Here is a 14,758-nt window from a genome sequence, read left to right as displayed (position 1 = left end):
TTTTTTTTTTTGTTTTCTCTGATGCATTTTTATCTAATCTTTCCTAGAAATTAAATCATCCAGAAGCTTCATCTTTAAGGATGTAAAATCTTCCAATATTATAGACAACTTGATAATTGACGTAACAGGGATTTGACATGGATAAACTCATTGTGGAATGAGTTAATAAAAAATATTTTCCCACATCTTCTCATTTTGTTTTTTAATAAGATACTACCTGTTTTGTCTTTTTTACACATGTATTGTGATTCCAGAATAAAGCCAGTGGTGTCTTGGCACAATTATTGCAGGTGCAGCATTGTATAGGAGGTAAATGCTGACTCAGGAATTTAGTCTTAATTATGTAACTGACCTTTGAGCAGACAAAGTAATAAATGGGCACCAGTACTCATCTTCTCCTACCTTGTGGCTTTCCAAGGGAAATTGGTGGGCTCGGGTCGGAGGGGTCGCTAACACCATACTTGTTGATGGAGCGAACTCTGAAGCAATACTGTTTGTCTTTGACCAGATCAAACACTGGGTACCTGGGAGAGTTCACCACCGTGTCCAGACTGGCCAGTTCCCAGCTGTTTTTCCCTGCCAAGGACTGATTCAAGCAAATAAATTTAATGTAAATATATATAAAAAAAGGAAAAGTGTAAATTAAAAAAAAATAGCTTAGGTATTTCAGCCAATCAGACCCTTAAATGAAAACACATGGAAATGAAGACGTATGTCTTTGTGTGTCTAGTTCTATTTACCCGTCACTGAAAGAGTCTCTCAAGAAACTAAAACTATACCAAACAGGTCCCTTTTTATATTCCTTATTTGCATTTCTATGTTCCTACTCTGTGGGTTTCACATTTCCTCTCCTAAGTCATTGTTTTGTCGGTAGAAATCCCAACAAAAGAGCAGGTATGGTAAAAGAGAAGAGTGATTATAAAGTGCTTGCTTGAGGGCAAAAAGGATATTTGAATGTTCACTTCATTATATAAGCAGAAGTGAGGCTGCAGACTTTAGTAATTTCAGGTGCCTTTGAGAGATTTGACAGTTTTATTACCTCAGTAACTTATAAAGCCTCAATAAAAATCTATTTCCTGTGGCAGTTTTCTGATTATTGAAGTCAGGAGCTGTTCAGTCCCGGAGTTGATATCGAGGAGCCAAGGCTCTCTATTGTTGCAAAGAGCAGGTCAGCCTCACATTTTTGATCTGCTTCTGTCATCACTTTGAACCTTAAATTTATAGTTGAGAAAATATTGTAAAAAGAGGGAGCTGGCTCCATCCATTGATTTTTCATACCTGCTTATTCTTGCTTATTCTGCTTATTCTTTTCCGGGTCTTATTCTTTTCTCTGGGAGAAACACAATTACGCACCCATCTGAGGCAAACCTAACATACATTTCCTGATGTCCTCTGTGGCTTTTTGTGCCTCTTCTGTAGAGCTTTAAATTATTTTTTGGTGCTCTATCCTTAGTTGTATGAATTTAAATATCCCACATAAATTTTACTAAACTAAATGTTTGTGCAAATTGCATACAGGGCATCTCCGATGTTCTCACACTCTACAATAAAATATCTGCAACAAATACCATGTTGAGCAGAATGTCCAATGACAGCGTTCATAAAGAAAGATACACTTTAAATTAATCTGGAAAGTGGACCTGTTGATGAATATGAAACATCTTTTTACATACAATTTATGAGAGATATGTCTGAAAATATTTCTATAGCTGAAAGGTTTAGATTTAAATTGTTGTTCAACCAAGAAATTTGTTTCTGACAGGAAGTGATACAGCCATCTGTCCAACGATGGGAGTATCTGTTTTGAACAATGTAACTTTGCTGTTTTATATGTATTTTCATTTAAAAAAAAGGAATATCAAAAATTATTCATACCCTTCTCTAAAATCAGTGGAAAAATCTTATGTTCGCGTGACAGAAATCAAACCCTGCTTGATGTTTTCCAGTTGATGTAGTGTTTGACCCTGACGTTCAATGGTACTGGAATTCACAAATTCTTAACAACCACAAAAATATGTGGCCCTGCGGCAATTAGGTTCTGGGTTCAAATTCTGACCCAGGAGTCTTTGAGTTGGCATGTTCTCCCCATATAAACGTAGTCTAAAAGTATGGATGTTAAGGTATTTGGTTGCTCTAATTTGCTATAAAGTCACAGGAAGTGTCTGTGTCTTTCGATGATGAAAAAATGAAGGACTGATGATGCATCCGGTGTGAACCCTGCATTAAATACCTCAGCTACTGGGGAGAAACACAGAGAAAACGGCTCCTGACGTGGCTCATACAAGCTCTGTAAATTGTGGAAACAGCAAAACATCATCTTTCTATCTCCCTGCTGTGTCATTCAAACACATTACAAGAGAAAACTTTGAAAGCACCTCTGCTTTGAAATGCATAACAATCCAAAACGGAAGAAATTTAAATGTTCAACTCTTGAGACCCTTTTCTTCTTGAAACTTTCGTTGTCGACCAAAAGCTTTACACTCGGAAAAAATAAACAGGGTGAACAAACGTGTTGTGCAGAAGACTTTTAAAAGTCTAACTCCTGATTGCTTAAAAACTGGGAAACATTCATATGACCTGGAGCTAATGATTACAATATGAAATGAAATTACTCTGCAGCTAATCTGCTTTCAGAGCTGATAAAATATGAATCCCTGTTTTTTTTTTGTTTTTTTTTTTGTGTGCGTAAGTGTGTGTCTGGGGAGGTGTGCGTTGGCGTAAGGACCGACCCGCTCCACGTAGAAGGTCAGCGGCTCCCTGCCTCGGGGTTCAGGCTCGGTCCAGCTCAGCACCACGTAGGTGTCGCTCAGCTCGCAGGCGCGGACGTCTGTGGGAGGAAAAGGAGCTTTGACCTGACCTGCGGAGCAAAGTGAGGAGGAGGAGGATGAAAACAAGAGAAAAACAAGGTCAGTATGAAAAGAGTTGGCTGAGTTACAGCTTTTCTCCTCTCATTGTAAAACTCTTCAAGTTGCGTCTGCTGGAGCTGATACGGCCTCACAATGGGAGAGACACTCAAACCTTCTCTGCTTCAGTTTAACCTCTATTCCTTATATGTCAAGTGTACCAAATAGCATTGGATAGGTTGAGTCAGCAAATGCTCAAGGACTCTACAAGGCGGTGAAGGACCGTGAAAGTCTGGGCAATGATGTTGTTCCATCTGAAACTATGCAAGTTTCCATGTTTGTTTTCCCTGAAGAGTTTGCAGAGCTGGAGAAAGTACAGAGAAAGCTCTCCTCTGCACAAGGAGAGCAAAGATTTGAAGAAAGCTGATCAGGTAAAAAGGAAAGCAACTTCTTCTGAGTACAGTGTGTAATGAGAATGACTCAGGACGTTTTGTTTCATACATACAATTACTGTAGAGATGCAAGAGGTTTTTCTGACACAAAACGTACAATAAAAAAGAAATAAGATTGTCTACTAGACAGTGTGATGCATTCCAATTTGAAAGAGCATCTCACATACCATTCTTATATCTTCTTATATTTTGAAAAGAAATCAGAACAAGCAGTCAAACCTTGCAAAAATAAGATGTTAAAAATCAGCCATGGCAATCGTTATAGCAAGTGCTGCATTTCTACTATTTAGCGAAAATAATAGAAAAATAACAAACCAGTCAGCAAAATATGCCCCAAAATAGACAAATAAACACAACCAAAAGGAAAATTTGAGCTCTTTAAGCTGATCTCGACGAAGCTTAATCTCCCAATTATGTTCTAGTCATTACATTAAAAGCCTCACCACCTGGGTAAATGCATTCCACTGTAAGCCTCCATCATAGAGCAGAATCCAAAAGTATGATTGTATCCTCCAGGCTGCAGTTATTTTCTGGTGGCTTCATCTTCTTCCATCCTTTCACCATTCTCTCTATGTGTGGTACACAGTCAAGGTTATCGGGCCCCCTTTCATAGACATTCGCTCTACCTCGAGCCATTATGTGCATTTATTGGAAGACCACTGGGGACTTTTTGCTCCTTTCACAGCTGCAAATGGAGAAAATGCTCATTGCTGCGGCTGCACAATTACTGCAGCTCATTGTTAAACATAATATGGAGATGCATTAAAGCCATGAGCCTGCGGCAACCTACAGATGTGGGGGTGGCGGTGTGTGTTCCGGTGAAAAGTAAATCATGTGTTAGATACGCTCCTTTTGAGACAGAATCAGAACTAAAGTAAAAACACGACATCCTCACCTTCCAGTTCGTCTTTTGTAATGGTAATGGTCCTTCCTCTGTCCACTTGGACCACTGAGATAAGAGAAGATGGAGAAGACATGAGAGAAGACATAGGGGGGCGATGGAGTTACGCAGAGGTAATGATGACACCATTTTCTTGCAAATGTTAGAGGTGCAGACAAAAAAGATGAACAACAGCTTGACGGGAAGATGGAAAGAAGACCAGAGGCGAGTGAACCTTCTGTCTGTCCTTCATCCGTGTTTAATGATCCACGGCATCTGACCACAGCCCATCTGTCCTCATCGTTACACACACACACACACATCTCATTCTCCCTCAAATACCCCCCCTTTGAATCCAATATTTAGCAAGACCAAGAAATGCTTTTTAAGTCATCTTTTTGGAAACAAAACATTTTTCTCAACGATGTCATTAAGATGCTGTCACAGAAATAACCCGGCGGCTGCGGATGAGATCTAAATCTGCACACCTACATCTGTTTTTTCTGGCACTGATCATTTCTTTGCAGGTATAACAGGGCAACTGAGGCAAATGAGGTGAATAAACACCAGGAGAGAGTCGTGAATGCTTTGCTGATGATCTTTGCAGCACACTGCAGATGTCGATGAGACACAAAGCAAAAGCCTGAATAAATAGGCGGGGAAAGATAAGACACACAGAAGCTTCCACACAAAAGCAAAAGGACCATATTGTGGGACATTTTATGGTTAATTGGAGCCTCAGGGAGAATCCCTTTCAACTCTAAGCGTATAGTGGTTTTCCAGCAATTAGAATGACTTAATAGTAGAGGCACAAAAGGCTTTAAACTTTTTATTTGGATATGTGAAGCACAAACCTAAATACCAGACTTTGTGTTTGAAATTCTCATTTCTTTGTTTTTTACTTGGTTATTGTAATATTAACAAGAAATGTAAACACAAATGTAACAGAGAACTTAAGTTAGGGTTCAACTTGCCCCTCACAAGTACTAATCAGTTCGTATTTCCCTTTCATAACCATAATCAAACCATTTCATACACATTAACTTAACAAATGTGTGCAGACCCTTGAACTAAAACTGTGTTGAAGATAATTTTATTATAATTCCACCATTCATTCGTGTTGGATAAACACCTAAATTCAGATATGCTGAATCTAAATAACCAGAGATAAATCTGTTGGAGCAAAAATCTTCCTGAAATTTGCTTATTTCTAGCCATATTAGTTGTTTTTTTTTTTTTTGCCATTTGTCAGTTTGTTAAATTTTCTCATTATTAGATATCCCATTGTCAATTGTTAGTGGTATTATAACCAAATGTTAGAACATGGAAACAACAACAAGTTGGCCACAAAGTGGAAGACCTGATGTGCAAAATGATAAAATGTTGCAGAATAGCTCAATTTCAGCTAACTGAAAGCTTAATGGAATGGGTTTTCTTGGCCAAGCAGCTACATTGCACCTTCAGATCAAGTGCAATGGGGAGCAATGCCTTAAAGGATGCTACCATTGGAGGCATGTTCTCTGGAGTGACAAAACATGCTGTTGAGCAATCCAATGAAAATGTCTTGCATTGGGAGCTGCCAGGAGAATGGCACTTGAATCATGACTACCTTGAGTCATGTATAAAATTTGGCAAAGAGGTTTGTGAAGAAAATATGGGTTAATCTGAATTTGACAATCCAATACCCAGATATAATGTTGCATCGTCATGTCTTCCTAATGCCATGCAGCCCATAAGTAATACCCATTGTCCTGGTGTGTTCAAGAGGGTCTGCAGTGAGGACAGGCTCTGTGGCTTTGGAGGGACGTCCCACCCCGGCTTTGTTCACAGCACAAACTCTGAACTGGTATAGAGCCCCCTCCTTCAGGCCAAACACGGGAAAGTGGCATATTTTCTGAATGTCCACATTGCAGCGCACCCACTCTCCCTGACTGAGGTCACACCTAAAAAAAAAAAAAATAATAATAAGAGAGGAAGAGATTAATCACAGTCACAGGGAAATTTAGGCAAGTACAGAAAAAATAAATAATATATTTACACAACAAAAGATGTGAACAATTTATAGAGAAACAAACTATAAAATAATCCAACCCCTACAACAACAAAGCAAATCAGTAAACCCTCCATGCTCTATAATTGGGAGAAATCAACCTGAGATTATATGTCATGGTCATGTAAAAAAAGAAAAAATACTTCATAAAAATTCAGAGGACTTTCACAAAACAAATTCAGAAAAGAGTAAGAAGGAGGTTGCTTAGGAACTGGAATACATCTTTCCTCTCCTTATATTGAAACTCGAAAACATTGAGGATTTTTCTCTTCTACAATGATGGGAGATCATAATCAAGAGTAAACACGGAAATGATGCACACACCAATCTGAAAAGACACATTTTCCAGATACTTAAAACATTTATCACCTGAAAATGAATTTACTCTGAACCCCTAATCTTTCCTGGATTTTATGTGCGTGCTTTTCCAATGTGGTGCTGTTTAGAGAAAAGATTATGCTGAGCGTGTCACTTCTACTATAGGCAACACTGTGCCAAGAAATGCATGCAGCAAAACACCTGCATGTTGCTGCCTCAGATAGAAAAGCAATAAAAGTTGGCTCTGCACTGCAGCCACTAGAAGTCCCTATTTTATAAAATCAATTACCTTCTAGTTCAACAGACATAGCTTACTTGGTAATGCTAACGAAACACATCCAATCTGTCATTTCTATTGCTTCAATCAGCTGAGAAGACAATTCCTTTAGGACCTCTGCAGTAAAATGTTAATGTAAGTGTGAAAGGATCACTCAGACTGTTGTTGATTACCTAATTAACAAATGAAATCAAATGTTAACCATTTGTAAAATGACTGGACTTTTATATAATTTTTCATACTGACTATTCAAAGTACTTTACACTTGAAATTGAACCAGAACCTTCAGATTGAAAGAAGACAACATAATGAGCCAAAGTTGCCCGAATCTATAAGAGAAGCTGCAGCAGTAAAGTCAGTTTAAAAGGATGGCCGTGCCTTGGTAGGTTTGCAGTTTTATTATTATCCTCCATTCGTTTTGAGATGGTGGATTTTTCTTAAGAACTCCTTCTCTCTTACCTGTCTGCTGTATTCGTTTGTCTTTGTCATGCTTTGTTCACAAATGTTATTTAGGTACTAGAAAAATACATTGAAAGCCATTTGCTTTTAGCCAGTATGTTTTGCCTACATGTATCCTTTGCTAACACAGTGAAGTTCAGTTTTAGTTACCCCTAACTGATCATCCTTAACACATTTTCTGGCAGATTTAGACATGGATGAATGTCTTCAATTTGCTGTCTTTTCACTTTTCATTTTACAAATAATTTAATAAGACAATTTTGTATACTTTATTGTCAATTTGAATCATATGCAAGACATACAATGGAATCGAAATTGTTTCTCTATCTTCATGATAACTGTAATCTTCATAGCAACTATAAAGGTTTAATGTTTTAAATACAAATTTAACTCCGAATGGAGAACAAATCAATTCTAAGTAGAAGAAAAGATATTAATTTTTAGTTTTATGTTGTTTGGTTGGTTTTATTCCCAAAACAGAAGTGTCTGATCATTCTTAGAGAGACTCATTGCAGGATGCTGGTGGATTTCAATTCTTTCAGAGGTTCTTGAGGTGATTACACAGCTTAATGAAAGTCCACATGTGCTTAGTGAATTATTAAAGACTTAATAAGGAGAGCACACACTTCTTTATATGAGGTCCCGAAGATGGTGGTGTATGTCAGAGTGAAAATGAAGACAAAACTGCACAGAATTGTCCTTTGAACCAGCAGGACAGTGCAGCTTTGGAGAAAAAAATATTTTCAGGAGCATTTTTGGGAGAGCAACAAGCCTCTTTCATTCTAAAGCTGAATCATTCAAGACAACTCTCATCTGTTTTTAACTTGTTCATCTGCTCAACTTGTGTTCTGCAGTCTTTATTACTACATTAAACCCTGGATTTTATTTCATGAATATAAATTGTACTGAATGATTGAATGCAGCTATTAAGCCAGACAAAAATGGTACAAACAGTCTTGGAGTAAAGCAGAAAGGAATAATTTATTTTCTGCATACTGAACCTCCGAGGACAACTATCAGTGCATTTCTCTAACCAGTAGGCTTTTATGTTGGTCACACAAAAGTCATTCCTGCCTGAAACACACAGACAGCAGCCTGCTGTGAATTTGCCAGTGCATATGACAACCCCTGTGGAGATGTTTTTCTCTGACAGCAGTTCTGAGACAAGTTGGAATGGAAAGTAAAACAGATGCAGAAAATAATGAAACAATCACAGGTAAAATATATATATGTAATAAATAAAAATGCAAAGGCAAAATGTTACATTTTTAGTTAGTGAATAGTTACATAAAAAAATGCAACAGTTATTTGTTTGCAGAGTTATGTTAAAAACATTGTGTTAAAAAAACTAAAAGTTTGGTCAAAATATTACACAAAAGGAAAAAAATATCTGCTTTTGCAACATAACACAAATCAGGCAATTAGGCAAGTAAAGGGCTTCTCATAAAAACATTAAATGTAAAGTGATTTATCAACATAGACGACATTCTTATTTCCAAAGTTAAGTTAAAATATAAGGTTACAGATGATAATAAATTTAGTCATTTCGGAGCCAAAAGAGCTACTTCTACTTTGAGAGTTGTGCTAAAAGAGCCGGCTCTCTAAAAAGAGACAAACGTTTCATTACTACCTGATTCGAAATCAGAGTCAAGCATCACTGAAAAAGTCTGTAAAAAGTCTGTAAATGAAAAATGATCAGGAACATTTGGCAAATAGAAGAAACTTCAGAAGATAATAAAAAAAAGACACACAGTATAATTAGTCTCACATTTGACTACTATTACTGCCAGCAGGGATAAAATTAAGTAGTACTGAGTCAAATGTCTGAACTTACTGGGCAGCAAAAAAAATGAGTGAAGCATTGAACTTTTAAGTGGGTCTCTTTTGCCAAGACTTAACTTGAATTTTAATCTGCGATTTATAAATATTGTAAGTGCAGAACAAATCTGACGTACAGGTTAGGTCAGACTGATTCTCACCTCTCCACATAATAGCCCTCCACAGGTGATCCTCCATCAGCACTGGGCGGCTGCCAGGTCAGAAAGACGTAGTCCTTGTTGACATCGGACACCTCCACTGCCAAAGGAGATGCAGGACCTCCTGGTACTGCAGCCGACCCATCTAAGTGAGAACAGTAATGAGTCAGAAAAAGAATGCTGAAAGTTAGGGAAAAAAAATCCAACACTTAATTATTATGGATCGTTTGCTTATCAGAAAAAGACTTAATCTAAACTTTTTGGGGGGTTAGCATTTGCTCTTACATAAGCTGTAAAAATAACCAAAGAATCTAGATCAAACATGCACAATGTAACTTAAACAACGACAGAGAGAAGCTACAAAAACACATAGAAAATCTGCCTTTTTTTGAAGGGATTAAAGAAATACATTGACGTTTCCAAACCGCTTTCTCATGCTAGAAATATATTTTCAAACAACAAAAAGAAGTCGCCATCACGTGCATCTGTTTTTATCCCTTAGACCTCCAATTATTTGTTTTTTGTGCAATGCTATACACGCTTGGAATGCAAATATGACAACTGAATTAATCAGGAAGTTTACTTGCAGAGTAGTTAGAAGACTTACTAATTAGTTACTCCAACTGTTATAAAGGCTCTGCTCTTTAATGTTTGCAACCGAGGCCTGAGACAAGATGAAAACAGAAGCTTTGCAGAAAGTTATATCTGTATTTGGAGTCATATGTTGTGCACACAAAGTTTATGAATGATGCAAAGCATATCAAACTCCTTCTGAGGGACACACACTTGCATCACAATGAAAAACAAACACGAGCCAAGCATCCTCACAAAGCTGAGCGTTTTTCCAAGTGGTTTATATACATTCTGCAGATGCCGTGTCAGAGGTAAAACTGCAGTCCATGAAGACCATATAGTTCCACAGAATGAAGTTAACAAGCTCTCCGCTGCAGAACAGTTTGATTGATGGTGCAATTTCAGTGTATGAATCACTGCTGTTTGCTGACAGGAAATGAAAGCAAAACCAGAATTTGGTGACGACAACCGGTGTTTGGAGGAGGCGAGGTTGCTCAAACACTATTTATCTCGGATGGGACAGCAAATGATGATTCCACACTCCAAGCTCTAAAGGTGACTCCAAAGTACCCGTCAGTTTGAAAAACATCGAGTTTGACTCTGTAAAAGAAATCTGGGCTCCAAGTTTTTTGAGAGGCCTGAGGTAGTTCCCCTGGCATTGTCGGAGAGACTTAGAAGACCTTGAAAGTAAAACTGGGTAGAAAAATCACAAACCAGAATGTTGTTTGTTTTATAATTTTGGTCTCTGCTGTGTAGAAAACATTGTTTAACATGTTTAAAATGCATGTCACATTTCTGATTCATGTAAGTAAAACTGAAAAAAAGTGTATTCCAATAAAATGTTTGTTTTGTGTTTTTTTTTTTTTTGTGGTTATGTGACAAAATGCAAAAAGATCAAAAAGATCCAAGGTGGTATGATTCCTCTTGCAACTCACTTTTTTTAATCAATGCCTTCATCTTATTTCTCACCTTTAAGGTAGACAAAAGCCAAGTGTTCCTCAGTTCCATCCCTGGTCCTCAGTCTGGCACTATAAACACCTTCATGCTCCTTGTACACAGCCATCATAGTGATGATGGATTTATTGTCAAACGTCTTAATGTCCACATTGCTGGACTGCTGCAGCTGTATGCCTGGAGGATGACAGCATGGTTGAGTGTCAGAAGTGTACCATATTTAAACTGCCAAAAATGTGCCACAAGCGACTCCAGTTGCACAACCATCTCTGAACCAGAGGACGTCCTGCTGGAAAGGAAGCAGGTCTGATGTGAAGGTACACTGCAGGGAGAGGCCACTCCCCTCCTTTACCCAGGTAGGTGGAAAGGAAATGTCAAACCAGGCTTCTTTTTGTTGCTGCAAGCCTAGCAGAGGCAGAAGAAAAAGAATGTCAAGGAGTGTGATGTCAAAAAAAATTTAATAAAAAAGAAAGAGAGAGATGGGAAGGAAAACAAAAGGATAATCTTTTGAGTGAATGCTCTTTTGAACTTGTTCTGAACTGATCGAACTACAGGAATGGATCCTCATGATGGGAAATGTAGGTACATTCTGTCATTGTGCCGTCAAAACTGATGTGTGCAAAGATATCAACTTGTTAGTATCTGGAGGGAACACACCCAGCTTCTTCAACACCAGAAATGGAAGGGTATGAAAGAACACCAGAGGGGTTTTAGCTAATTAAAAAATATATTTTTATGCTGCGTGGTATAACCATAAGAAAAAAAATAAACCCTTCATACAAAAGACCACAAACACAAAAGACCTCCACATGAAGCAGCCTGTGGGAACACTACATAAAACAACAGTAAAGCTGAAAATGTGGCACATTTTGAAAGTGAGCAGCTCCCTTCTGCCATCAGTCATTTCCTGGCTTACCAAGGCATCAATCCATAAAATCTGGGCATGACCAACATGTGTTTCAAGCAGCTTGTCAAACCTGGTTGTCTGAAGTGAATCTGTCACCAACAGACAGCAAAATGTTTTCTATGATAATTACATTCTGCTAAGCTAAATCACCGTTAATACACATATCCACTTGTCAACATTCAAACCCTTGAAGACAGGATGACAAAGATAAATTTGCCACAGTTCCTCTTTTATTTATTGGCTGATTTGTGCAGAAGAAAAAAAACATTCTCATGAGATAATCAAGTATCATTTAGATAAAAAAAGAGGGCATACAACTTTACAGGACATTTTCTAAGATGAACTTCTCCTAGGATGCTGATAAAACTTCATTCAAAATGATTACCATCTGATTTCTTACTTTGGGGAATGTACTGTATTGATTGTAGAGAGAGAGCTTCTGGGAACATACTATTGTAAACTAGATTAAATCGCATAATCTTGATATGCATTTGTATGTATTTTCAGGGATGTATCCAATTTAAAATCATTTAAAGTGACAAAAACTTTATAAATATGCATTTAAAATCTAATTCTACAAACAAATAATGGCCTAATTAAACTATTTTAGATGTACACCATAAGATTAGGGGGAATTGCTTGCTAAATGAAATGCAGGGTCTCCTTATTATACAGATTGACATTTCAGCACATTCAAAGTTGCAAATCAAGCACATCCCAGATTTGCAATTTAGGTTTTCTCTGAATAAACTGAAGAGACATAATACGACTGGAATACATATTCTATTTGTTTCTAATAAGTCGAGACCTGCACAGATTACTCTTGTTTTTGAAGGACTTGGATACTATATTATGGAATAAAAATTGAGTTGATGAAAATATCCGACTTCCACATTAAAGCCAAACTCTAAAGTGCCAATTATGTATGACCTGATTCCTCAAAGTTTTGTTCCTGATATATTTCTGCCTTTTTTCTACATACATTCACAGGACATCCTTGTCAAACATTATGAACAATCGATCAATTCTAATGAGTGGGCAGCCTTGTTATTATTGTAGAAACAGCAATATAAATCAATGAACTGTACATTTTGGCTAAAAAAACTGCTGATCCTCACACATGGTTGAGGCTATATAGGTCAAAGACTACCAGAGCTGGGAGCAAAATGGGATAAATCTCCTGCTACTGCCGAGATGAAATATACATGACTGTCATTTCTGCTTAGATATGAGCAAGTCATTTTATCCCTGCAGCAAGCGACTCATATCTAATTAACACCCTTACATCCACAAACACCCACGGAGAAACATAAATCCAACGATAAACAAACACCAGCGATGCAGTGCACCCTTTCAGTCCAGCCATATCTTTCTTGAGGAAGCACGGCACACAGCACTGCTGAGTGTCATGCCAGAGTTTTCAAAGCCACTCAGACCTCCCTCCTTCGCAGGAGAAAAAAAGGGAGCTTCAAAGTGTGGCAGAGAAAATGAAAGGGGACACTTTTTATTAGGCCCTGGTTTGAAACTTACCGGTGGTCTGCGAGCACTCTGAACCAGCCATGGCTCCATGATATGCTGAATCACGAAGTAGCAGAGCAGGACAGATTAAAGAAAGGAGGGGAGTTAAAAAATAGAGAGAGACATCAGGAAGAACATTGTAAAAATGAAGGAGAAGGTAGCAAAATAGGGAGGCAAATCAAACTGGGCAGTGCCACATTTACAGAAAACACAGAATATTCTCTGGAACTGAGGATTTAAAAAAGTAAATAAATAAAACAGATATTTAAAATATACCCAAAGAATACACACCTTGAGTAGTTGAATAAGATTTTCACAATGCTGTAAAAAAGTAGTTCCCTATTACAGATGATTTCTATTTTAGCCTTTTTGTTGAACCTAAATATTTCGGATTCTGCATAAAATGATATCAATGTTCATAAATCAGACAAAAATAAAATAAGTAAATACAAAAATATTTTTTTCAAATGAAGATTTCATCCCTTTAAAGAAAAACACCAGCCAAACTACCCTGGTCATTTGCTTAAAATATAATTGCCCTCCTTGTTGTTTTGGGAGAAAGTGTTAAATTGCACTGCATTATTATATATCAGTCTGGAAAATGATATAAGGCACCTTTGAAGTATTTGGGACACTAGAAAAATAGTGAGAACCATTTTTCCCCACACATAAAATAGGAGTGAAGCTTTTCATGAATTTCTAGCCAATCAAAATTACTCTGACAGCATAAATGTTTCATCCAGGAAGTCCTAAAATAACCAAGAACAACAGCTAAAGCACAGCAAATCTCACTTAGGCCTTATTCATTCCAGTTTTATGGCTTCATGAATCAGAAGTACTGAATAAGATCTGATACACGACTAACCTACACGTGAAAGGAGCCTAGTTTCCTAGGATACCAAAAGCAGGTGGAGGGCCTGATTAAGGCTAAATTGTGTTCACCTGTGATTAGCTGACCATAACGGCAACAACAAGACCTCAATTTTCATGCTTGTTTTTGTACCACTGCAACTGTTACTGTACAACAAAAAATTACACAGATACATGGTATGACCAAGTGTGGCAAGTGGATCTATATAAACATCGTCCACCATAAACTTACGGTGAGAAGCTAACTAACTCGGTATTGGTCAATGGAAATATGCGGTTTAAGATTAATTGTAATATTTTAATGTATGTTTAGTGTGGAGAACTGGAAAATTTGTTGCGAGAAACGCACTGACTGGGCTGCAGGCTGTTTGCGGACTTCATAGGAATCTATGTGACACAACTCCACGGTTCTGCCACTGGTGAGTAAATACCTTTTTTTTTGTTTTTGTTTGGCCCATGCTGTTGCTTTGAGTGAAAGCGGTTGTTTATTGGTGGCAGGACCCGTTGGTTCGTCGTCGTCATTTTGACTTTAGTGCATTTTGAATTCTTGAGATGCTTTTCATAATCGTGCACTGGTTTTGACCACTTGTTTCGTTCGAACTAGTTTCCTATTATTTCACAATAATTATAGTAAGGAAGTCTAGCCTGCTGTTTTTGTTTGTTTTTTCTTGGGAGGTGGAA

General features: G+C 37.6%; 1 protein-coding gene across 1 annotated transcript; it reads right to left on the bottom strand.

Annotated features, from left to right (window-relative positions):
• Window positions 1-388: 388 nt before the first annotated feature.
• LOC106943294 (M-protein, striated muscle-like) lies at window positions 389-13,294 on the bottom strand. Its single transcript, XM_015026608.1, has 8 exons — window positions 13,220-13,294; window positions 11,047-11,187; window positions 10,798-10,959; window positions 9,259-9,400; window positions 5,919-6,118; window positions 4,191-4,244; window positions 2,730-2,857; window positions 389-586 (listed from the first exon to the last, which is right to left on the bottom strand). The coding sequence occupies exons 1-8, from the start codon at window positions 13,248-13,250 to the stop codon at window positions 389-391; spliced, it is 1,056 nt and encodes a 351-aa protein (XP_014882094.1). The 5' UTR covers window positions 13,251-13,294.
• Between the last annotated feature and the right edge of the window lie 1,464 nt (window positions 13,295-14,758).

The sequence above is a fragment of the Poecilia latipinna genome, unplaced genomic scaffold (genome assembly GCF_001443285.1).
Source record: "Poecilia latipinna isolate Pla-1442-1.1 unplaced genomic scaffold, P_latipinna-1.0 Scaffold5102, whole genome shotgun sequence".
NCBI lineage: Eukaryota > Metazoa > Chordata > Actinopteri > Cyprinodontiformes > Poeciliidae > Poecilia > Poecilia latipinna.
Note: the sequence above shows the minus strand (reverse complement) of the source record. Positions and strands in the feature narration are given on the sequence as shown.